Here is a 23,449-nt window from a genome sequence, read left to right as displayed (position 1 = left end):
ACGTCTGTCATCTCCAAATCGCTCACATGGTGAGAAAACTCAACTGCCTGTGTCCGCAAAATACTAAGAGCGAGATCTAGAGTCCACTCCCGGTCGCTAGTGCCGCAAAGAGGGAAGGAGAAGGCCACCGCTGAATATAGTGCCTCCTCCCCTCGGGCCGGAGGTATCACCACATGAAGTCTGATCGGTGCTGGCTCATGGGGGCCCTCCGCTCCAAAAAGGCGTGTAAAGGAGTAGTCGAAGGCCTCCGAGCGCTGTCTAGTGTCGAGACTACTCAGGCGACTGCGGATAGAGGATATCCGTGAAGCACGAATCGGCATGGTAGGTCTCCTCTACGGTGCAGGAGCAAGGTCGGTGCTCGCGGACTGCAGGTGAGCACCAGGGAACTGCCAGGGCCTTCCGGGGAGCTGAGGCGAGCGGAGGGGGAGGAGGGGGGGGAGAAGGGGGTGGGGAAGGAGACGCTGAAAATGCGGGAGCGGGAACGGGAGGAGGCAAGGGTGGAAGCGAGGCGGGGGGGGTGGAGGTGAAGGGGGGGGTGCTGGCATCTCCTGATCCTCAGTCTGCGCTGGGGTCTCCTCCTGGAGGGGAGCAAAGTTGTTCCTCACTGGAACCCAATGATGCTAAGGCTGTGTCTGCTACTGCGTCGGTCTCTCGGCATGCTGCTGTGGCTGTCTCCCTCTACGGCGCCCCTGTCCAGGCTGCCAATCAGAGGTCTCTGTGGGCTGAGCAGGTGTCCCGGAGGCTGCCTGCCGAGCCACATCTGTGGGTGGGCCATCGGAGGTCTGCTGCTGCAGTGAAGGTCGGGGTCTCCTACGAGGGCAGGCCTAGGTGGTCGACTTGCCTGCATATAAAACACTGGTTCGGGAGCCCCGAAAACTCCACTCTCTAATCGATTCATCCCCCCCTATCCTAGATAACTGAATGACCTTCGGAAGGGAGGAGATGTCAGGAACCAAAACTCTGACCAAAGGAAGGCCAGCTGCTTTAGCCACCATTGAACCTGCTGTGGGGCCAGTCTCAAGCACCGAGCCCACCAATGATCCTATCCTAGAAAGGAGCAGAAGGTACTCGCAGCGAAGTCCAGGAAAGCAAACTGTGACATGGAATAGGCGCTCTCCCTACTCGGCCGCTGCTGGGTCGAAACCATGCTGCCAATATCTGAAGAAGGCCCGAGCGCCCCTGATGTCAAGGGGACTCATGGCTAGGACCTGGGTCACGCTCTGGGCTGTCTCGAACTCAATCTGGTAGTGTCTGCGGCAGTAACTGAACGTCCAGGATCTTGCCCACATCTGCAAGAAGGCAGGCCTGGAGAAGATCCCGGATCTCCCCTCTACTAGGGCGAGTGCCAACTATACCGGCAAATGGTGGAATGTGCCTGGAGGCGTTCCACCTCTGCGGCGAGGCTCGCTTCCTCTTCTGGCGAAAGAGAAAGCCTGATGGGGGTATCCTTAGGGGCGGGCGAGGGGGCTGCGGAAGAGTCCCTCTGAGGTGGGGCGAGGAACCTCCATCAGAGTCTGAAGCTCAGTCGAGGGCGAAGCGAAGACGGAGGGTCCTGCATGCAAGAACCAAGCTGCACGAAAAAGTGGAGAGGGGAGGGGAAGAGGGGGAAGGGCGGAATACAAAGGGGGGAGGGGCGGAAGACAGAGGGGAGGGGCGGAAGACAGAGGATGGCGGAAGACAGAGGGGAGGGGGGGCGGGGGCAGGCAGGTGGGCAGGACGCGGAGGAAGGGGGGAGCAGGGGGCGTGAAGAAAACGCGGGCAGGCGATGGGCGCGAAAGGGGGGGCGGGCAGGCGCGATGGGCGCAAAAGGGGGGGCGGGGGGCGCGGAGGGGGGGGTGCGAGCAGGCAGGGAAGGGCGAGGGCAGCTCCAGCAGGGGGGGGGGGGGGGTGGGGGGGGGAAGCTTCAGCGAGCGATCGGGTGCCTAAGGGTGTTACAGTGATATATTTTAAGAAAAAGAATGCATCACTATATCTTCAATCATTGACAAAGCAGGCAAAGAACAACGGGCTAAAAACAAGACATACCATGGAGCCGTCATGCTCATATTGAACAAAAAATCTGCATCTGCAGCCTCTAATATCATGTCTCCGCCTCTCTACATCCATCACATATGCATCATAATAAAGTGCCTGCTTGTTTCCTTCCTGAGTTGGATTAAGACAAACCTCCATTAGTTTCCTCTTTTTCCAAGGGCCCTGAGTTGACACAGGGGGGTAGTAGAGCACAAACCCCCCTGCTATCCATGTTTCAAATTTAAACGAGAGCAGAAAGGAGGACAAATTTACTACAAATGTTTTTGAATCCCGCACGCCCACGTGTGTGTGTGTGTGTGTGTGTGTGAGAGAGAGAGAGAGAGAGAGAACCTGGAAGCAAAGAACATCATCTCCTGGAAGTACAGACACACAATCACATGCTTCACATGCCAAGGAACGTTGACGGACAGCACTTCTTACATTCACCCATTCATCTTCTTCAGCACCATAGCCAGCAAACCGTACTCTTACTTCCTGCAGCACACCATAGACAAATCATTATTGTCAAACATTTGATTGGTTCAAACTTTTTATCTCCTACTGTACATTTTCAGAGACCTCCAAACCTTTCAACATCCAAAAATGACAAGAAAACAAGCCAAGCGAACAAACAAAAACTTGTGTGGACAGCCTTGAGCTACAATCTGGATTGAGATGTATACTGTACAAGTTGCAATACACAAGATGGCGGTGCAGTTTTATCCACAAAGGTAAGTACTTGGTCACAATATATATTTTGTCACCAGCTGCACAAGTCTATTTATGCTGTCATATGAGCATAGAAGGAAACTCTCCATGTGTGCTCGTAATGCTAGGATAATGTACTGCCCTTAGAGCACAGGTGCAAGAGCTCTGGAATCAGGATACAACCATATAATATGGCCAATACTTCTCCCCCAAGCTTGAAATGGGTTCGATTTTGAGCACGCACACATACACACCCAGTCCAAACCGATCAGGCATCTGCCTGTAAAAGCATCAAGGACAGATGATGGGGAGACTTTAGAAGTCCCTTAGATGAAGGGTTCCGTTGAGAATTGTGTACATGACACAATGATGTTTGTAGGACAGCTGATTCAACACAGTGCTGATAGTTGTCACATACTTGTACCCCAGAAGTTTCTAGTCACATGTAACATCAAATAAGGCCATCCAAGAACAGACTCTGATAGTGCTCTAACAATCCAACTAATCACCATTGACTCTAAAACGACTTACCAGGTCCCCAGACTCAAGAATCCTGTGTTCCAAGAACACATGCACATCATACCTGCAGCAGGAAAAAGCACGCAGATACTTTAGAATAAGTTGAAGGTCAAAAGCACATGAAGTTGGAAATTTGCATCAGTGTGTCAGTATGTAGCCCCAGAATGATAAAAATAGCAGAGTTTAGAGTGCTCCATGACTATGGAACTCCATATGACCCTATCTAAGTTGTGAAAAAACTCCTGCTTGGAGGGCTGTGAGCTTGCTCTTTCTCAAGGCAATGGGGTTACAAAGACTCTTTACAATCTCGTCTTTCAAGGGGCTCTCTGATTCCCCTTTGGATCCCTTGCCATCTGCTCAAAGATATATGGTCCAAGAGATCCGGGCTTAGGTCCAGGGGCTAATATATCCCAAAGTGACAAAAAGAAAAAGAAACGCATCTTAAGTGATGCGATTTAGGGCTGCTTCACGAAGAGCACACCCACCCAAGCCATAGCCTGCAGCCTCCTGGTGTCCCCACCCTAACTGCCATCAAGTGGTGGCCCAGGCACAGCACCACAGGTTCACACAGTGGTGGCCTGCCCAGATGGGCACCTGTGGTGATGGCAAGGCCAGGTAGTCTGCTGCACCGGGTTGTTCGAACCGAGGGGATTAATTGAGCATTCTTATAGCAGGCGGTGTCCAGGGTGAGGATGCCTGTCACATTCATGGCATGACTAGAATTACCACGTCGAGAGGGAGGCATCCCATCTGGATTTTTGTGATAAAGTGGGTGCCCAATCATGTACTGCCCCATCAGCTTCTTCACTTGAACAGGCACCCTTTGCAAAGCAGTTCTTTGTGATGAAAATCTGGAGGATGAGATGCAACATAGTTAAGAATTATTAAACAGCCATCAGATGCACATGATAATTTCACCAAAAGGCATCCTTGGCAGAACACAGCATACCATGCACCATCCTTTGATGACTTTGCTTCAAACTCCATCTTGCTGATGTCAATCTCGCCTGCAAATTTACAAAAACAGCCCTGTTTACGTACTAAACAAGTATATGAAGACAAAGTGTAAAGGTTGGTTAGATAAGAAGAAGAGATAACCTGAAGGAGGGGCGGTAGGAGTAGCTTGTGCCCTCTTTGACAAAGTTCCTTTGTCAGATGATCTTCCAATCTGCTTTGCTGCCTGTGTCTTCCTTGTATACCATCGTCTGTTTTGAAACCAATGCAGCACCTAAAAGCATAGAAGTTGAATTATCACTTGTGCTGTTCAAGACTTTTTCAGAGAAACAATGTTTTGTTGGAGCACCATCACTTCTCTTGATGCACCTTTAAAGGGGCAACAAGACGAACAAGACTTGTGATACCACTTATGTATACTGTCAGCATAGACCCAAAATACAGGTTCCACAGCTCTTTCTTGCCTTGTCCAATTAGCATACGTAATTTATACAGGGTCCAGTTTACATAAACACTACATTATTTACAAAGCACACCAGACCTGCTTGCGTTGCACAGATATCTTTCCATCTCGCTCTCGAGCTTTACTGCAGGCATAGCAGCAATGTTAGCCAACCAAATTTGAACAAGGCCTGGTCAAGAGAGAAGAATGATCATACAACTATCTGTTTCTTGCTGCTAACTTAAGCACTAAGTATGCCAATTTCTGAGGTATCTAAAGTTGATCAGTGTTGTGACATGTATTTGAAGATAAAGTTATTTGAGAATTACAAGTAACTGACCTCAAAACAAAGCAATAAAATACCTGAACTTTTCAGCCAAGCCCTGCAATATCTTCTGTGATGGAGTAGAACCCTTGCTTTCCTCCCACATCTTCTCCATTTTTGCTACCTGAATTGACAATAGAAACTAGATTTCAAATGGATTTCCAACACAAATGCAATAAAGAGATATCAATAATTAATACAGCATAAAGGCACATACAAATTGAAGCCCAACAGCTCTAGAGAACAAAATAAATGAAAACTAGAACCTGATCCACCACTTTCAGTGGATGCAAGCATAATTGTTTCTTAAGGACTGAAAATTAATCTTTGATTATTGGCCAATAATGAGAGGAACAGGCAGCTGCATGCAGATTGTCAGCAGAATCCTATCTAACCTGATGCAAGTTTCTTGACTATCAATATGAAACACGGCCTGAAATTATTGATAAAACAACTAAGCCCAAGTGATTTGATATTCTAATGTGGCAACATCGTTCTACGCTTCCTTATCCATACCTCCTTGACAGATGGATGCACCTCCAAGGCCATGCAGGACCAATGAGCAGCTTTTATATGCATCTGGATCCCCTGGCCTTTCTTGTCTCCAGGCAAAAATGGATCATTTGGCACTACATGCCACCATTGTGGCTTCTCTCCCTCTCTCATTACAGATTTCTTCAGTCATCTTGTATCCACATCAGAGCCCACCGCCCACACTAGCGGTCCAGCTCTCTGCCCTAGAGGGGTCCTCAGTTATAAAGCTCGATCTATTTTGAGGGCCAAACGTCCCTGACCCAGACCATCACAACCCTCCACCGGACAGATGCAGATCCATACAATAATTTCCCATATCTCTATGCATAAGCCTAAACCCTAAACCCAGCATGAGGTTGCAATAAACATGAGGTTGCATGAATAAGAGATCTTACCTCGACAATGTCAAGCCAAAGGAGAGGACAACAATGCAAGACCTACAAACATAACATTTTAAACTTCTAAGCATTCATAGCCTATGCATAAGCCTATTTCATACAGTCTTATACATAAACCCTAAACCCTAAGCCTATGCATAAGCCTATTGCATAAGGGCTTATGCATAAGCCTAAACCCTAAGTCTATTGCATAAACCCTAAGTCTAATGCATAAACCCTAAACCCTACGCCTATGCATAAAACTAAACCCTAAGTCTAATGCATAAGGGCTTATCCATAAGACTATTCATAAGTCTTATGTATAAGTCTATTGTATAAGGGCTTATGCATAAAAGCTATGCATAAGGGCTTATTCATAACCCTATTGCATAAGGGTAAACCCTAAGCCCATTACATAAACTCTAAACCATAAGGGCTTATGCAAGAAGCCTAAGGTGAAGGGCTAATGCAAGAAGCCTATACATAAGGGATAATGTATAAGAGCTTATCCATAAGCCTATGGATAAGCCTATTGCATAATTGCTTATGCATAAGCTTATGTGGATAAAGGCTATGCATAAGGGCTCATGCATAAGCCTATTGCATAAAACCTAAACCATAAGAGCTTATGCAAGAAGCCTATGCATAAGGGCTTATCCATAAGCCTATGCATAAGTCTTATGTAAAAAGAAAGCTTTATCTATTCTCTCTGCCATCAAATCTATATTGGCTAAGGAGGGCATCATTATTAGTGAACATGGCTAGTTTCTCCTGTACAGGGTTACATGCTAATATCACATGTATACACACTTGTAATAGTTGTTTTTCCTTTTTCCTCAATTACTTTTTCCATGGTTCCATGTATCCATGGTATCATTGTATCACTTATGGTCTCATAGACACTTGGGATCTTATGTTTAATAGGGCCCTCTCAAAGGGCTTTCCCCCCACCTGGTCATCATACATTATTGCCCCTATCCATGAGGCGGGAGACCCCATGGATCCTAATATAGAGCCATCATGATCGGCCATATCTTGGCGAAGCTCTATGGCTCTATACTTGAGTTTGAGCTCAGCACATTGGCAGAGAGAGGGATACAGGGCACCAGGGCAGACAAGATTCAAGAGGACCTTCTCCATGCTAGATCACATATTCACACTTCTGGCTATCTTCGAGGAGGCCAAGGCAGATGATCGCCGACTATACTGACGCTTTGTGGACTTCCGCAAAGCTTTTGATATAGTGCCTCTGGCCCATCTCCTACAGCGTTTACAGCATCTCGGAGTCCTGTCTGACATGATATGGGCTATCATTGCCTTACATGAGTCAGTTATTAGTAGGGTGAGATGCCCAAGAGGACTATCTAAGGAGGTCTCTGAAAGAGTGCATAGAGCGGAAGCAAAGTGGCACTAGAGTGTGCTGAAAAGAGAGTGCAAGGAGAAAGAAAGAAAGAAAGAAAGCTGTATTAACGTCTGCTAGAGGCCGAACTTGACCTATGAGACAAATCAATGTACAACTATCAGTGTCTTTTGGATGTCCAAAAAAAAAGGACAAAATGAATATGAAATAAAGTATGAAAGTACTAAGCTAGTGGGGGGGTGTGATGGATGGAGCACTATTGCTAGAGGCTCAATATGCAACCTATATGCGTAGGGTATACAAGAATGCAATGCAGATCTGTCTAGCTCTAACCAGTACCCTAATGGGGGTGTAATATGTGATACATAGGCGATGGCGAGGTAAAAATACCTGAGCATGATCTCCGGGTGTGAGTGTAAGTGAGCTAGCCGCTCCTGGATATGGTGTTGGAGAGAGAGATATGGAGAAACTATGCTGAATATACTGAAGCAAAACAATCCCAAGCAAGAGACACAGAAAGTCTCATAAGTGAGGGAGCAAAATATGTACAAGACTGAATGAAAAGTGAGAGGCTAGCACCACCTATTTATAGGTGAGGAATGCTGGCCGACTGGGACAAAATATGTTGGCCGACTGGAGCATATGAGCTGGCTGACTGGTAAAATACCAAAAGAGCTGGGAAAAATCCTAGAAAAATATGGAAAAAAGGGGTGGCCAGCCCACAATCAAGGGCCATACAAAAGGGACCAAAAAGGGCACCAAAAATGGGCAAAAACTTGAGCAGAAACTGAGGATGAATGTGCTAACACCCCCTCTCAGCACCAGATGCTGAACAAACTACGAGAAGCCGAAGATGAGGAGCCAAGGAAGCATGAGAAACCGGCTTGGTGAACAAATCTACAGCATTCTCCGCTGAAGGACAATACTCCAAACGCAAATCTCCAGCAAGAACCCGTTCATGAACATAGTGATACCTTATCTCAATGTGTTTCGTACGAGCATGAAACACAGGGTTCTTGGCGATGGCGATGCAACTCTGATTGTTACACCAAAGAAGAGTAGATCCGGTAGGAGGACAGCCGAGCTCCTCCAATAATCTCCGCAACCATATCGCCTCACATGCAGCATAACAAACCGCACGGTACTCCGCCTCTGTAGAGGAAAGCACCACAATAGGCTGCTTTTTACTACTCCATGAAATGGCTCCAAACCTGAGTGTAAAAACCAACCAGTGGTCGAACGCCAAGTATCTGGATCTCTAGCCCAATCTAAATCAAACCATCCAACAAGAGTGCATCCTTGGCCATAGAAGATGCCAAAGTCCAGAGTGCCACGCAAATACCGAAGAACTCTAAGAGCACACCGTCAATGCTGCTAACTGGGTTTGGGTGAGAAAGAACTCAATAAACTGACTGCAAAACATGTCCAATCGGAGAGTAGGTCAACCAAACCAAACAACCAACGAGAACCCGATACTGTCCCTAATCAATCCCTGGAGAAACATCAAGTAGAGAAAGCTTCTCACTAATATCCATAGGAGAAGATACTGGTCTACACCCCGTCATCTGAAATCTGTCGAGTATCTCCCGTGTGTACTTCTGCTGAGAGAAGAAAATGCCCTTCGAGGTCTCCCAAATCTCAATGCCGAGAAAATAATGCAGAAGGCCAAGATCCGTCATCTCAAACTCTGTCTCCAAAGCATCCATGATAGAGCAGATCCTAATAGAATAAGAACCTGTAAAGATGAGGTCATCAACATAGACCACAATGATAACAATCAACCCCCTCTCAAGGAGGATATAAAGGTTCGAATCTGCATGAGAACGGCACAGGCCGAGCTTCTGAAAGAACTCATCAATCCGCTAGTACCAAGCCCGCGGAGCCTCCTTCAGACCATCTAAAGCCTTCTTCAGCCGGCACACGTGATCCTGTTTGCCTGGAACAACAAATCCCAATGGCTGATCAACATAAACCTCCTGTGTAAGCTCTCCATTCAGGATAGCCGACTTGACGTCCATCTGGGAAATGGGCCATCTATGATGACCTGCCAGAGCAAGAACGGTGCGAATGGTAGTCATCCGAGCCGTCGGAGCGAAGGTCTCATCGAAGTCGACTCCAGGGCGCTGAGCATAACCCTTGGCAACCAACCTCGCCTTGTGCTTGTGCAAGCTGCCACCATCAGCTCGGAACTTCGATTTGAAGATCCAACGCACACCAATCACCTTACGCTGCAGTGGCCTAGGCACCAAAATCCAAGTGCCATTCCGTTCGATAGCATCCAGCTTTGCCTTCATAGCACGACGCCAAGGCTCATGTGAAAGAGCCTCGTCCACAGAAGTGAGATCAGAAGAACCATTAATGATAGAGGACATAAGAGCATAATTAACAAATATGTTGCCCTCATGAATTTGTTTCCCTGTAACTCTAGAGAACGCCAGAGAGAACCAGGCGGAGGAGCAGAAGGAAGCTCACGTAACCCAGAATCACGAACTGTCTGATAATACCATCCAGGCATAGATCTGCTCGAACTCGCTGGAGGAGGAGCAGAGTCATCATCATCTGACTGAGAATCCACAGCTGGAGGCGTAACATAAGCAGCGGGAGGGGGAGGAGGAGGAGAAGGCGGAGATGGAGATGGAAGAAGAAGAAGCTCACCACCCCCCTCTAAAGATGTAGCAGTCTCGTCGAACACCACATCACTGCTCACAACAACTTTGCCGGCCTAAGGATCATAAAGACAATATGCCTTGGACAGAGTGCTGTATCCGAGAAAAGTCATGCGCTGAGACTTCGACCAGTATAATTTTTTATAATAAGAAAAGTAGAAAGCATATACATTTTATTATAGATAATACAATAATAGATACCACATATGAGTAAGCCCTAAGAATGACATTCTGAAAGCACATGTAAATCAAGAGACTAATGATATAAAACAATCAAGTAATATACCCCAGATCCTATATCGCAATATATGAAAAGAACCAAAGTACAATTAACTAAACTAAGAAGTAATTTAAGAACAAGATATGTACTTAATCGCACATAACTCAAGCTTCACCAAGCTGTCAACTACCGATGGGGAGAAGCACAACACAAAAGCCAATGATAGTAGGGACAATTGAGGGACAACTACGAATATTAAGGTATGGGTGACGAAAATTGACCATTGAGAAACCTATGGCACTACATTGATTACTCTCAATACTTTCAAACCATTCAAATGAAATATATTTGAATGCATATACCCCTTCACTCTTGACCCCATCAAATTGCCAAGATTTCAACCAAGCAAAGTTGATTGCATAAGACACCCATCATGTTACTATATGGTGTCAAAGGGCAAGACCAAATAGTTGTTTAACAAATATAAAGAACTTTGGATCAAGTTTGTATAAGATACTCAAGAGAAAACCTCTCATAGACATACTTGTACTTTTTGTTGTGCAAATACATTTTTCAATGAAATAATATAAGTTTGCAAGAAAACCTTGCATAGAAATACTAGTACTTTTTTTTTAAATGAAATAATACAAGTTTGCAAGAAAGCCATTTCATATGAAAAATGGTGATGCGCATTAAATTATTCAAAGGAATTTTGTGTATCAGTTAAATGATTCAAAGTCTAATTTTGCAATATGAAATGTAAGAAATCCATTTTATATGAAATGTAAGGCCAAAAATGAACAATTAAAAAAAAGGTGATATGCATTAAATTATTTGAAGAATTTTGTGTATTAGTTGAATGATTCAAAGTCTATTTTTGAATAGATGCAACTTGGAACCCAGCAGAATTTCAATTTAAAAAAAGGAAGTTTGTGCCAAAGAAAGCTCACTTTTTAAAGTTGTTAAATTAAAGATGAAATCGACATTTGCAAAAGAAAGACAATTTCATTGTGATTTGACCCTCTCAAAAATATTAGATGAATTAGCCATCGGAATGACTGTTCTTTTTGGAGAGAGAGATATACATAAGAAAGCATTCTAATTAAGCATAAAGATTAACTTTTTCTTGATTACACATTAAAATTCTTAGGGAAATCTTGATTTGAATTTCAAACAACCAATTAGAAACATCTCAAGCTTGAGAGAGTTGAGAAGAGGAGTCATTTGAGAATATTAACAAAAACCCATAAAATTCATTCTTACCTCTCAAGAATTAGCTTGCTTCTTTTTCTAGAAGTGAAGCCCCCAACCAATCAATTGGTTTAGCAAGTGGAGAAGAGAGCTCCAAGAGGTGTTGAAGAGAGAGAGAAGCTTTTTACTTAAGGAGGGAGGAAGAGGGCACTAATGGAATTTTACCGGGATAGGAGACCTGTTCTGAATGTAGACAGCAATGGAAGCCGCCTCAGCCCAAAAACGCCAAGGTAATGAAGAATGCTCAAGCATAGCACGGGCCATCTCCATAATGGTCATATTCTTCCTCTCTGCAACTCCATTCTGTGATGGAGTATATGATGTAGTAAGCGGTCTCCGAATGCCATGTGTCTTGCAGTATTGCTGAAACTCCTAGGATGTGAACTCACCCCCTCTGTCAGTCTTGAGAGCCTTGATCGAATGACCGGTCTCTTTTTCCACCTCAACTCTCCAATCACAGAAGTGCTGAAAAGCCTCATCCTTGGTCTTCAGAAAGAAAACCCAAGTATATCTGGAAAAATCATCCACCATCATGAGCATGTACAACGCCTTACTCAAAGACGCAGTACTCATAGGACCACATAAGTCTGCATGAATGAGAGCAAGTGATGCCGAAGATCTGTGTGTCGCCTCCTTCGGAAAGGCGGCTTGGTGTTGCTTTCCCTGTAAACAAGAGGAACAAGCAGAAGACGAAGCCTTGATGGTTGGTAAACCCTCAACCAACCCATCCTTCGAAGCTCGCTACAGAAGCTGATAGCTCAAATGGCCAAACCGAGCATGCCAAAGAGCAGAAGAAGCACCAGAGGAAAGCAGAGCGGTCAATTTGTACAACGAGAAAAGATCACCTCCGCACCCTGTGCTGTAAGAGCACTCACTGACAAAAGGTTAAAAGCCAAATCTGGAATATACAGAAGGTCAGAGAAGATCACCTCCGCACCCTGAGCTGTAAGAGCACTCATTGACAAAAGGTTAAAAGCCAAATCTGGAATATACAGAAGGTCAGAGAAGTACCTCTTATCCTTGGAAGAGCGGTAATCTCATAACGAGAAAAGATCACCTCCGCACCTTGAGCTATAAGAGCACTCACTGACAAAAGGTTAAAAGCCAAATCTGGAATATACAGAAGGTCAGAGAAGTACCTCTTGTCCTCGGAAGAGCGAAAGATGGAGATGGTCCATGCACTGGCACGGAAGAAGAATCACCCAAAGTGATCTCGCCTGACCTGGCAGTGAAGTCCTCGAACCAATCTCGATGGGGTGTCATGTGAGCAGTAGCACTGCTATCCACAATCCAAGACCGTGACTGAGAAGTCACAAGAGCAAGTATACAACGAGTACCTGTTAAAAGAAGAATGCCACCATCCTTCTTGGTCTGGGACACCGCTATAGAGGAAGAGTTCTTTGCTGCTTCATCCCCCTTCTTCTTGTGACATTGGGGTGATTTATGACCCTTCTTGCCACAATAATGACATTCAATGTCCTTGTTCTTAGAAGATCTACTCTTGTCTTTATCCTTGTCGGAATCCTTGGAGTTCTTGTCAGAACCCCCTTTCCCTTTCTTTTGTTGATTCTTCCCTTAATCTTACACTGCCAAAGCTCCATCAGGGCCACTAGAGGTGCCAGTCTTCTCCTCAAAGCGAGACTTAATCTGCATAACGGAGGGGAGAACTTCCTCCCAAGTAACGGAGGGGAGAACTTCCTCCCAAGTAACTTGAATAGGACAAGGAGAAGAAACAAGAGACTGAAAATATGCATCAAACCTCTCTGGAAGCTTGGAGAGAAGCCGAATAGCCATGTCCTTTGTAGAGATGTCCTTGCCACAAACAGCAAGCTCGTCCCGGAGATCTTTCATCTTCGAGATGAAAGCAAATAAAGATGGAAAGGCGGAAACTGATAAGTTCATAAGTTGCTTTTCCAACGCCAAAATCTGACCCGGAGACTTAATCTCGTAGAGATCTGCAAAAGCCTTCCAAACTTCATGTGCAGCATCTGCTGTACGCACATGAGAGAGAACAGAATCCTGACAGTTCAACATCAGAAAGGAGAAAATGCAACGATCATTCGCCTGCCATGTATCAATCTGTGCCTGAGTCACACCACCAGAAGAAAGGGTGGGAGGGGTGGCATTGGCCGGTGTAACAAGCCAATCCCAAAGATCCACGCCACGCAAGGCCGATTTCACCTTCACCTTCCATAGGGTGTAGTTGGAACCATCCAACTTTGCAAACTCAGAGAACATATGAAGAGAAGTCGGAGCAGCCATCACAAAAGCTTGGGCTCAATCTCAGAAATATGCACAATCTCAGAAGAAGAAGTGTCCTCCACAGGTACCAAGTGTGCCACCAAAGCCCGAAACACCACAAACCCCCTCTACAAAAGGGAATGACCACCGGAGAGGAAAACGCAGCCAGAAGAGGGCTGCTGTCCTGAAAAAACAGGCCGCCTATGTCCAAACTCCACGTGGAAAGAAACGCTGATCAAAAAATTACCTGACGGCTGAAAGCGATGAAGCCAATCTGGAGAGAAAGTGATCAGGAGGTGCTGTCCAGAAAACGCAGCAACAAAGAGGCTGCAAATCTGAGAAAAACGCAGAGGAGAGGGTGCTGAATCTGGGGGAGCAGAGTCGTCGCTGAACTAGGAGCGATGATACCATGAAAGAGTGCACAGAGCGGAAGCAAAGTGGCAGTAGAGTGTGTTGAAAAGAGAGTGCAAGAGAGAGAGAGATATGGAGCAACTATGCTGAATATACTAAAGCAAAACAGTCCCAAGCAAGAGACACAGAAAGTCTCATAAGTGAGGGAGCAAAATATGTACAAGACTGAATGAAAAGTGAGAGGCCAGCACCACCTATTTACAGGTGAGGAATACTGGCCGACTGGGACACAATATGCTGGCCGACTGGAGCATATGAGCTGGCCGACTGGTAAAATACCAAAAGAGCTGGGAAAAATCCCAAAAAAATATGGAAAAAAGAGGTGGCCAGCCCACAATCAAGGGCCATACAAAAGGGACCAACAAGGGCACCAGAAATGGGTAGAAACTGGGGGTGAATGTGCTAAGAGTCTCTAGCACCATCGGAGTGAAACAAGGATGCCCACTATCTCCAACCCTCTTTGGACTTACATAGATGAGATCTCAGACTTCATTGACAAAACCGGAGGCGAAGGAGCTTTTCTAGGAGGTATTCTTGTTTCCATCATTTCATATGCTGATGATATTGTACTTCTGCACATTCTGAGGAGGAGCTACAAAAGCACATGGATACTCTTAAGTCAACCTTGGGAAAAGCAAGATTATGGTATTCCACACCTCGTAACCAGTTGCAAGCCGTACAGAGATCACTTATATGGGTAGCAAGGTGAGGTGGTGCACTCATATGTCTATCTCGAAGCTACCTTCACTGGTCTGCGCTTCTCTATGAGACGGGCAGCAGAGGATAGACTCACTAGAGGATATGCAGCTCTAGCCTTATTAGAGAGGCAATGTTTCCAGGCACATTTACAGGACCCGAGGACAAAGGGTTGGCTTTTTGAGACCACTTATGCATGCAGCTCCCTTCTGGGCACCAGATTTATCCCTGGCAGATTGGCAACCATAGAGTGTCCTCAATTCATGATGCTATCACGGATGATCTACAATAAGCCATCTATTCTCCCCCAGATCATCTAGACAGAGTTTGTTGTGGCTCCTATGTTGATGGAGGCCCTATTCCACACAGTCACTTATATACAGAGGGTGAGGGAGATGGATCCACTTCGACTCCCGCAACTTGCACTACAGTCATCGCAACAGATAGCGGCTGGAGGAGAGCATTGATCTTGGTATGGCACAGTACTCACTTGGTTTCAGGCACATGGATTACAATTGGACTGGCTCCATCCATTTTAGTATGATCCAGATTCCCCATACATTAGGCCTACACATGAGGACAGGAACCGGGTGATCGGATACTATCTATTGGGGCTATACACATGTAACACGTGGATCACACCGATAGGCTAATGAGGATAGCCATTGGCCAGCTTAGGGTATCATCCCATAGACAGAGGATATAGAGTGGGAGAGCTAAGAAGACGCCCAGAGAGGACAGGACACGTGACTCTGTCAGACGGGGGTTGAGTCGAACGAGCACTATGTTTGCCAGTGCCCAATCTACTATGAGATCAGAGGGAGATTTCACTATCTATTCAGAGAGGGCTTTGGACCCTTATCCTGGATCATGGAGTACCCAAATCAGAGGTGCCTTGGACTCTTCCTACTAGAGCTCAGTCGACACACAGAGCCACTACTTAGAGATCCTCACCCCCAACAGCCCTCCTCTCAGCTTACCATCACCAGTTTTTTCTAGCCTAGAGGGTTGAATAGGGAGGCACCATAGCCCATCACATTGGATACAGGAGTCTATACCACAGCAGGCCCATGGGAATCACATCAAATCAGGCACACACAATCTAGAGAGCTAGACGCCCTCGTCCCGTCGGACCCCGACCACCTCCAGCTCATTAGCCTTGGATTCAAGAGATCCTGGCCCGCCGTCGAGCAGCCTCACAACAAACTCTTTACATCTCTAGCCTTCTTGTATGACCCATGATGGACATCTTGGAGCCTGGATGGGCCCTTGCCTGACATACAAGGTTGATTGATTGTTTTTATTCAACTCTCCCATATCCCATCACTTATTGTACCCTACCTGGCATAGTAGGATCTATTTTTTTCATCTTGTATAATCTCAAAGTCTTAAGATCTTAGCTTTCAATTTTCAGTTTTAGTTTACTGCTGCTTTTTCTTATTTCGTCCATGACGAGATTTCCATGGCCACTATGTACACATCATTTTGGTCTCATAGACCCTTTGGGTCTTTTGAAGACATTAATATAACTTTCTTTCTTTCCCTCTCTCTCAAAATCCACATTTATTCTCGCCCCATCTCCCCCTTCATTCTTTGAGACTCTTCTTCATCTAAGGGTTCTTTCGCTCAACTTTCTTTTTAATAGTAGGGGAAACATGCTGAACTCCGGCAGCAATATAAGTAATGCAGACCTAAAAAGGAATGGCAATATAAATGGAAGGCCCACAAATGAGCCAGCCCCAAAATGGAAGGCCATATAAATATCCGCTCCTGCTTGTCTTGAAACAGTCATCCCCAAAGCTGCAATACATCTTCAAGTCTTCTGCTTGGCCGGATCTTCTTAAATGGAAGATTAAAAGTTCTTTAAAAATCTGCTAATGTTCATGTCAATGCAGGCATTCTCCTATTCTTTCCAAAATCTCCCAACTATTCTTGCTAAGCTGTTAATGACAACATTGCAAACAATACCAAACTAAGGAACCTCTCAATCTGAAGGCATATGGAGTATCTCCAACGGATGTTGCTTTATGGCTTTCTTAGGCTGACAAAAAGACCGGGTACTTCCTCCAGCCATACTGCCTCTGTCCAGAAACTAGGTCAGGTATTACCTGGCCAGCTTAAAATCTGTGCAAAACTACCAAAACCACCTTGTTGTCCACTAAGTCTCATTGCTGCTCCTAATAGCGGGAGTTTGAAAATAGAGAAAGATAATCTAGTGTGCATAGTCTAGATATGGCTGTTTACTTTAGTGATGGGAAAAGATCCAATGAAAGCATAGAACATCTGTCTATGTGCTAGGGTTTGAGAGCAGAGGTGCAACGGAATAGATGCACACACAGCACACACACGAGTCCTAAAACTACTGGTTTGGATTATGTACAAGAAGTTTTGCAACTGAATCTCAAGTAAAAAAGAGTGGCTGAGATTGTAGATGACAAGTCGCAACCCTATGCTCTGCTGAAAGTCCCCATGGTTGGCCCTTACGCTAGAGAATCGCTTTGTAGGCCCCAACATTGGACAAATGCCGATGGAAATGACCAATACGCTACGCATCCATATGCTGGTCAATTTGTTTTACTGCTGTCAGCAGCCAGGTCCACAACCTACCACATCATCACATGCGACATGGTAGTGCCACATTGGCAATTGCGCCTGCCGACGAGTCAGTACATGCTATCCTATGTGTGTACCATAGGTGAGGTGTGTCAAAATCTCCCCTACTTGCATTGCAATTGTCCTCAACTACACGATGTCCACATAAAGTGCCCTTAAAGATCCAAGCAAAGCTCATCCTAGGTACCCAAGATCCCAAACACTGCGAGGAGACCCCTTTGCATCCATTGCGAGGGCTCACATTCCCTCCTTGCCGCATCAGCACAAAGACTTGCAAACTCATATGTCTAGACCACCATCTTGTGGTATATATTCCAAGTAAGACATGCTGGATATTTCGGAGTCTAGTAGTGTGTCCATTGGTGTGAACACCCCCTTAGGGTGTGAACAGCCCTTATTAAGGTCTAGGTCAAAAGATGAGGCTTGAAGCCTACAAAAGCAATGTACATGGTGGAAGTATTATCATAATTCATTCATCATTGTGTTGTGCAATCTCTCTCCATTGTGCTCCCCCTCATCAGCTCCAAATCCCAGACATGCTCCACCGCCATCAAGCTACCTTTCCACGTGACGTAGTTGAGGGGAGACCTCTCGGCGCCATACTCATTACCCCCATGCTTGATATTTTGGAGAGTGGTATACCATCTACTCGGGGCTGATGCTCCTCCCATGTTTCTATGTTCCTGGTATTCCATGATGTTTCCATGGACAGTTTTGTATTACCCCAATGAGATACTTATGTTTTTGTTTCTATTTTATTTTCCATTCCATGATGAGATATGCCATAACATTATTGTACCACTTTGGTCTCATAGGCCCATTGTCACATGCACTCTGCACTTAGTGCATGGTGACAAGATGGCTCATCATCATCAGTGCAACATCTGTACATTATTAGAACCTAGTAGAACGATATTTGTCGTATGCCGTGACCTCATTGTATATCCTCAGTCTAGGATAAGTCAGGCACAAGCAACATAGGTCATTCCTCAGCCTTAGCGGGTCAGTTAGTCGGTCAAGTCCTTTAACCCACTTGGAGAGAATCATTCATGCATGTAGAGTCAATAGAAGCCTTAGTGTTTGCATCAGAAAACACTCTGCATTTTGCATAACATGCATTCATATGCTTGTGCATCACTTAGAACATCATAGAAGCCTTAGGAAATTAACTAGGATTTATCTAGTATTTTTCCAATATTTTATAGTATTTTATTAGCATTTAATGACATTTTTATGACATAAAGTTTAATAACTTTATGTCTAGTCAGCCAACTTTGACCAACTCTCAACTAGTATAAATAGGCAAGCCTTGTGCTTAGTATTCCATTCAGAATCCAGGCGCCTTCTTCCTCAGCCCTCGGAGCATACCCACCTGCAGCAGCCAGTAGCCCCCTAGGCTTGTGTTTTGCCTCTTCAGCACCCCTGGGCATCAGCGTTCAGCCTACAGCAGTCCAAAGTCCATAAACGCAGCAGTACAGTAAGTCCCGGGCCAGTTTCCAGCAAGATCTCCTGCGTTTTCTGCATATACAGCAACCACCCTGTGCACAGTACCCCCTACAGTCCTGCGTTTCAGTTCTCAGCCTTCCATTCATCATCCACATCTGCCCCAGCCATCTGGTGAAGGTAACACAGCATTCATAAGCATTTTCAGCATTCATTCATAGCTTAGAACAGTCCACTACAGTCCCTTCTCAACCTCAGGTGTGCAGCCCTTCCTCATACCCTTGGGAAGAGTGCATAGGCTCGAGATCAGTTCATTGTGGTGTTTCTACAGCCGTGTTTGGATCAACCAGGCTTCCGATCCTCCGAGATCTTGCGTTTGGCTTATCTACAGTCCACAGTCATTCTCTCTAAAGTAATAAAGCAAATACTATTCCGGTAACAGGATAGGGAGCCCTTTAGTGGGTAATTTGGGACCCAATCTGGTGTACAGTTCTCATCTCTCTATCTCATATCTCTCTAAGTTTGAAGTATTAAAGTGGATTGCTAAACTCGTGAAACTCAGAATACAGAAGACCGTGTGAGCATTTGTGTGACAGGATCCTCCAAAACGAAGACTTCCACTGCATGTTACATTGGTATCAGATTCAGCTTGTCCACACCCACCGTATCCTAGCGTGAGGACATCCTTGGATGATCAGATTGCATTTCGGCACGACCACCGACTTTAGCATCATGTCTACAGAGGAGAGTACTCATCAGCCAGAAGACGTCTCCCCCGAATGAGATCTCGCTGTTCCGTCTACCGCAGACACCATAGCTCTTCTTAGAGCTCAAAACCAGCTGCTCATGGAGCGCCTCCAACTCTTGGAGGTAGCAGCAGCACGTCCTCCTCCGCCTCCAGCAGCACCCGACTACATCTCCCTCTTTTTTCAGATGGAACAACAAAGGAAAGAGGATGAGGCCCGAAGGCGAGAAGAAAAAGAAGCAGAAGAAGCTAGAAAGCAACAAGGAAAAGCAGAAAGACGAGACTATGAGGAAGCCCAACGCAAGATCGACGAAGACCGGCGTCAGGCTGAACTTGTCGCTCGGGAGCACCAACGTGAGCTTGATCGAGAACGTATGTTACTCAAGCACCAACGGGAAAAGGAGGCCATACACCTAAGGTATCAACATCTCTCCTCAGTTTCCCCAGCCATAGGTGCCACCAGCCAGCAATCCGCAGCATCAACTATCGTCATTCGAAGTCAACCTAATTTCAGTAAGTATGATGGTAAGTGTGATCATTTAGCAGTAAATTAGTTCATTCATCAATTTACTGCTCATTTTCCATTAGCTAGGATCACAGATCCTCAGGATAGAGTCCACGTAGCGGCTCCCCATCTAACTGGTGAGGCAGTCACTTGGTGGGAGCATTGGTCTAATCTTTATACAGACCAGACCACAGGTGTCACAGCTTTTAGCTGAGATACCTTTGTCCATGACCTGAAGACCAAATTCCTCCCGCCCCAGTACATGACCGGTCTGGCAGATGAGTTCTATGGACTCAAACACAACGGATCCCCAGTGCTTCAGTTTTCCGGAAAGGTTATTACTTTAGCACAATAGATAGGGTTATCTGCATAGGCCAAGATGAAGCAATTCTTTTGTGGATTGGATCGTAACTTTGAACCCCATTACATATGACCGGGCTTTGACTCTCGCTCAGAATGAAGAAATGAAGATGAACGGAGGCAAGCCCAAGGAGTCATCTCAGTCCAATACCAAATCCCACTTGGGGAAGGGTAATTCATCTTCTAAAGACACTAAAACAGACAACAGTCCTAGCTCTAGTTCAAGAGGTAAGGAATCGAAGCCTAGAAAACCCCTGAGGAAAAGGCTCAAGCAGGCATTACTGGAGGTTATCTTTCTCCAGAGGAGCAAAGACAGTATCAGTCAGAAAGCCGATGTTTTTTCTGTCATACCATCAGGCATGGTAAGAAGGATTGTCCAAAAAGGCAAGAGGAGCAAGCCTCCAAAACACCTTCTGCCACAGTTGCCGCAATATCCCCCGCTCCTTCAGACCCGCCTGCTACCACCAATGCGGTTCAGATCTTACCTTCTATGCATCCCATGCCATCCGTGGTACTTGATGCTAAGCAGGAGGGTGAGGCGACAACCACACAGAAAAGCTTGATCCGAGCTTATGGCTCTGCCAAGGGCTGCCAGTTCATAATCCTTTTTGACATGGGCAGTTTTGAGGACGCCATCTCTCCCCAGTTGGCCACCAACATGAGCTGTACCTTAGTGCCCTATCATTTGGAGGTAGACGGATTTACACCTAGCCTCTGCACCCATATATCTCAACGGGCACAGCAGTTTTCTTTTCATGTTCAAAAGGCCTCATTCCAGCGAGATTTCATTGTCTCTCCTCTTTTGGGATGTGACATGATCTTAGGAATCTAGTGGTTTCGTCAGTATGAACCTATTCGCAATTGGGGACAGGACACCTTTATTATTTCTAAAGGTTTTCCTGAGCCTGTCATGATTCGAGGAGATAGGAGCATTCTTGGCATTCCTATGATTTCTCATCTCCAGGCCCGATGAGCTATCTGCAAGGAAGCAGAAGGAGCATTGATTTATGCTCAGACAGCTTCTATCTCATCGATAACCGCTGTCTCATCTTCTTCAGTCCCTCAGTTGACAGATCTCCTTTCTCATTCAGACATTTTTAAGGATGATCTCCCACCCAGTATCCCATAGTTAGCAGAACCTCCTTGCAAGTTTCCCTCGTCTTTCCAGGACTTTCAAGGGCAAGCTAGAACAGCAGTCAGTTCTCAAACATTTGAAACCTGTTCCTTATGGACGCATTTTCACAGTCACCACAGACCACCAAGCACTCAAGTGGCTCCCGACAATGCCAAGTGCCCAGTGGAGTGATCAGCACACTAGACCGGGTCAGCTCTTCCACCAGTTTGGAGGAATGATCCAGTATATCCCTGGTCAGCATAATCCAGTAGCAGATGTTCTTAGTAGAAAGACCAGCATCCAGACCATTCAGGAGTCTACCATTCTCAACATCTCTGGAAAAGACTTAAATAGCATAGAAGATCAGTATGTCGATTCCGCACAGTTTGGTACTCAACCCAGTTTGGCCCTCAATTTTGAGCCTGGCCATTATTCAGTTCACAGACAGGCAAGTAAGTTTAGACGAGATATCCACTTCAAGAAAGGGGATAGGGTCTATCTGCGTATCATGAAACAAAGATTGAAACAAGTGTGCAAACATTGTTCCAAGCTTTCATTCTGTAGTTTTAACCCTTTTCCAATAGTTAAGAAGTTAAGTGACATGGTGTGGCAAGATGGCTCATCATCATCAGTGCAACATCTATACATTATTAGAACCCAGTAGGATGATATTTGTCGTATGCCGTGACCCCATTGTATATCCTCAATCCGAGATAAGTCAGGGACGAGCTACGTAGGTCATTCCTCAGCCTTAGCGGGTCAGTCAGTCAGTCAAGTCCCTTAACCCACTTGGAGAGAATCATTCATGCATGTAGAGTTAGTAGAAGCCTTAGTGTTTGCATCAGAAAGCACTCTGCATTTTGCATAACATGCATTCATATGCTTGTGCATCACTTAAAACATCACAGAAGCCTTAGGAAATTAACTAGGATTTATCTGGTATTTTTCCTTAGCATTTAATGCCATTTTTATGACATAAAGTTTAATACCTTTATGTCCAATCAGCCAACTTTGACCAACTCTCAACTAGTATAAATAGGCAAGCCTTGTTCTTAGTATTACATTCAGAATCCAGGCGCCTTCTTCCTCAGCCCTAGGAGCATACCCGCCTGCAGCCAATAGCCCGCCCCTTCACATCAGGCATGCATTTTGCCTCTTCAGCACCCCTGGGCATCAGCGTTCAGCCTACAGCAGTCTACAGTCCATAAACGCAGCAGTACAGTCAGTCCCGGGCCAGTTTCCAGCAAGATCTCCTGCGTTTTCTGCATATACAGCAACCGGCCTGTGCACAGTACCCCCTACAGTCCTGCGTTTCAGTTCTACATCAGTTCTCAGCCTTCCATTCATCATCCACATCTGCCCCAGCCATCTAGTGAAGGTAACACAGCATTCATAAGCATTTTCAGCATTCATTCATAGCTTAGAACAGTCCACTACAGTCCCTTCTCAACCTCAAGTGTGCAGCCCTTCCTCATACCCTTGGGAAGAGTGCATAGGCTCAAGATCAGTTCATTGTGGTGATTCTACAGCCGTGTTCGGATCAGCCAGGATTCCGATCCTCAGAGATCTTGCATTTGGCTTATCTACAATCCACAATCATTCTCTCTAAAGTAATAAAGCAAATACTATTCCGGTAACGGAATAGGGGGCCCTTCAGTGGGTAATTTGGGACCCAATCTGGTGTATAGTTCTCATCTCTCTCTAAAAATTGAAGTATTAAAGTGGATTGCTAAACTCACGAAACTCAAGATACAGAAGACCGTGTGAGCATTTGTGTGACAAGATCCTCCAATACGAAGACTTCCGCTGCATGTTACACCCATTGGGTCTTTAGTATTGCATTCTTGTATACCCTACGCATATAAGTTGCATACTGAGCCTCTAGCGGTAGTGCTCCATCCGTCACACCCCCCCACTAGCTCGGTACTTTCATAGTTTATTTCATGTTCATT

General features: G+C 45.5%; 1 protein-coding gene and 1 long non-coding RNA gene across 6 annotated transcripts in view; one reads left to right on the top strand and one right to left on the bottom strand.

The window, feature by feature from the left end:
• LOC147603847 (uncharacterized) overlaps nucleotides 1-23,449 on the top strand; it is a 109,512-nt gene that overhangs the window by 61,019 nt on the left and 25,044 nt on the right. The window lies entirely within an intron of this gene.
• Nucleotides 1-23,449, bottom strand: part of LOC147603848 (protein SAWADEE HOMEODOMAIN HOMOLOG 2-like) — a 103,050-nt gene that overhangs the window by 60,832 nt on the left and 18,769 nt on the right. For all 5 annotated transcript variants that reach the window (XM_086796351.1, XM_086796350.1, XM_086796352.1 and 2 more), the window contains 7 exons: nucleotides 5,000-5,085; nucleotides 4,736-4,781; nucleotides 4,339-4,468; nucleotides 4,190-4,247; nucleotides 3,253-3,304; nucleotides 2,365-2,508; nucleotides 2,026-2,145 (listed from right to left, as the gene is read on the bottom strand). In XM_086796351.1, the coding sequence (XP_086652477.1) occupies nucleotides 2,026-2,145; nucleotides 2,365-2,508; nucleotides 3,253-3,304; nucleotides 4,190-4,247; nucleotides 4,339-4,468; nucleotides 4,736-4,781; nucleotides 5,000-5,085 (636 nt within the window). The remainder of the gene's footprint in view (nucleotides 1-2,025; nucleotides 2,146-2,364; nucleotides 2,509-3,252; nucleotides 3,305-4,189; nucleotides 4,248-4,338; nucleotides 4,469-4,735; nucleotides 4,782-4,999; nucleotides 5,086-23,449) is intronic.

The sequence above is a fragment of the Cibotium barometz genome, chromosome 63 (assembly GCF_041138505.1).
Source record: "Cibotium barometz isolate CiBa-2024 chromosome 63, ASM4113850v1, whole genome shotgun sequence".
Taxonomy (NCBI): Eukaryota; Viridiplantae; Streptophyta; class Polypodiopsida; order Cyatheales; family Cibotiaceae; genus Cibotium; species Cibotium barometz.
This window is presented reverse-complemented; position numbering and strand designations above follow the sequence as displayed.